At 42.7% G+C, this 1260-nt stretch overlaps 1 protein-coding gene across 1 annotated transcript; it reads left to right on the top strand.

The window, feature by feature from the left end:
* The first annotated feature begins 353 nt into the window (after positions 1-353).
* On the top strand, positions 354-1202 carry Tsp_14043 (putative cardiotoxin-5V). Its single transcript, XM_003368566.1, has 2 exons — positions 354-654; positions 1036-1202. Exons 1-2 carry the CDS (start codon positions 354-356, stop codon positions 1200-1202), a joined length of 468 nt encoding a protein of 155 aa, XP_003368614.1.
* The last annotated feature ends 58 nt before the right edge of the window (positions 1203-1260 follow it).

Genomic DNA, 1260 nt, shown 5'->3' with positions numbered 1-1260 from the left:
GGGATGGTGGGAAAGTTTGATGTTCCCATTTGGGAACATTGGCGCTTGGCATTAATAAAAATCACGTATTTTACACCAAATCCTCTTTGAGTATAAGTACAGCTCGAGGTTGTTTTTTGGTCACAGCGAACATTAATGGTGAAATTTACACCTCTGTTCTAACAAGTGACACATTCATTTGTTCCATCTTTCTCATTATTTGGTTGTTGTTGGAGACAGCTGTATCCAAGTTTCGGTCAACTTTGGCCAAGTGATGCAAGGCCTGTTTACAGCTGTCGGCTCAGTTGTCTCAATTTCCACTTAGACTACAGCCCTACTGGCATTCTGTAAAGTTGTCGTTATTTGAGTTGGTGATGGCTTCGAGATTTCTCACGTTGGAAAACGCTATAGACTATTTAGAGACCTTACCCCCAGAAGACCAAATCAATGCAGAAGTTTGTCAGTTACCACCCTGTGAAGATGGCAACCTGACTGATGAGGAGCATATTGAGGAAGACGATTCAGATGAAGTGATGCCACTAGATGTCTGTGGTGAGGTAGACGTTACCGTGGATAGCGATCGAATTGTGAATGAAGACGACGTGACGACGAATAAAGGCTACGGGTACAATTCGAAATGCCAGAATACGCAACTGCCCCCTTATGAAGCCGGAAGTAATAATGAAAAAATGCCGAGGATATTTCGAACATGCATGTGATGGAGAAATGTATGTGTGCCGATGGAATGACAACGCTGCAGTAACTATTGCATCCAATTATCATACACATTTTCCGGTTAAAACTGTAAAAAGATATTCGAAAGCTGAGAAGAAACATGTCGATATAACAGAGCCAAACATCATACGGCAGTACAACAAATATATGGGTGGTGTGAATGTGATGGACAAAGTGTTATCTAGTTATCGACCGAAATTCAGATCAAGAAAATGGTGGTGGAATTTATTTTCCTATGCGTTGAATATGGCCATAGTGGCAGCTTGGAAATTGCACATGGAGCTACATACAGCAACCAATGACCGGCTGTCACATTTACAGTTCCGCCGGGAAATCACCAGCCATTTATTGCACGCAAGACCATTCGTAAGAAACCACCCAGGGCCACGGTCACACTTACCAATAAGACTCCGGACTTCGTACGGGCACTACTTCCAATCATGTGCCCAAGGACGATGTGCAGTTTGCCAAAGAAACTGCAGAAATGAATGTGTTCAGTGCAGAAAAAGGCTACACTGAAATTGTTTTCCGTCTTATCATGGCTTA

This window comes from Trichinella spiralis (assembly GCF_000181795.1).
Source record: "Trichinella spiralis strain ISS 195 chromosome Unknown Scfld2251, whole genome shotgun sequence".
In the NCBI taxonomy this organism is placed as follows: domain Eukaryota; kingdom Metazoa; phylum Nematoda; class Enoplea; order Trichinellida; family Trichinellidae; genus Trichinella; species Trichinella spiralis.
The sequence above is the reverse complement of the archived record's forward strand: the minus strand, read 5'-3'. Positions and strand labels throughout refer to the sequence as shown.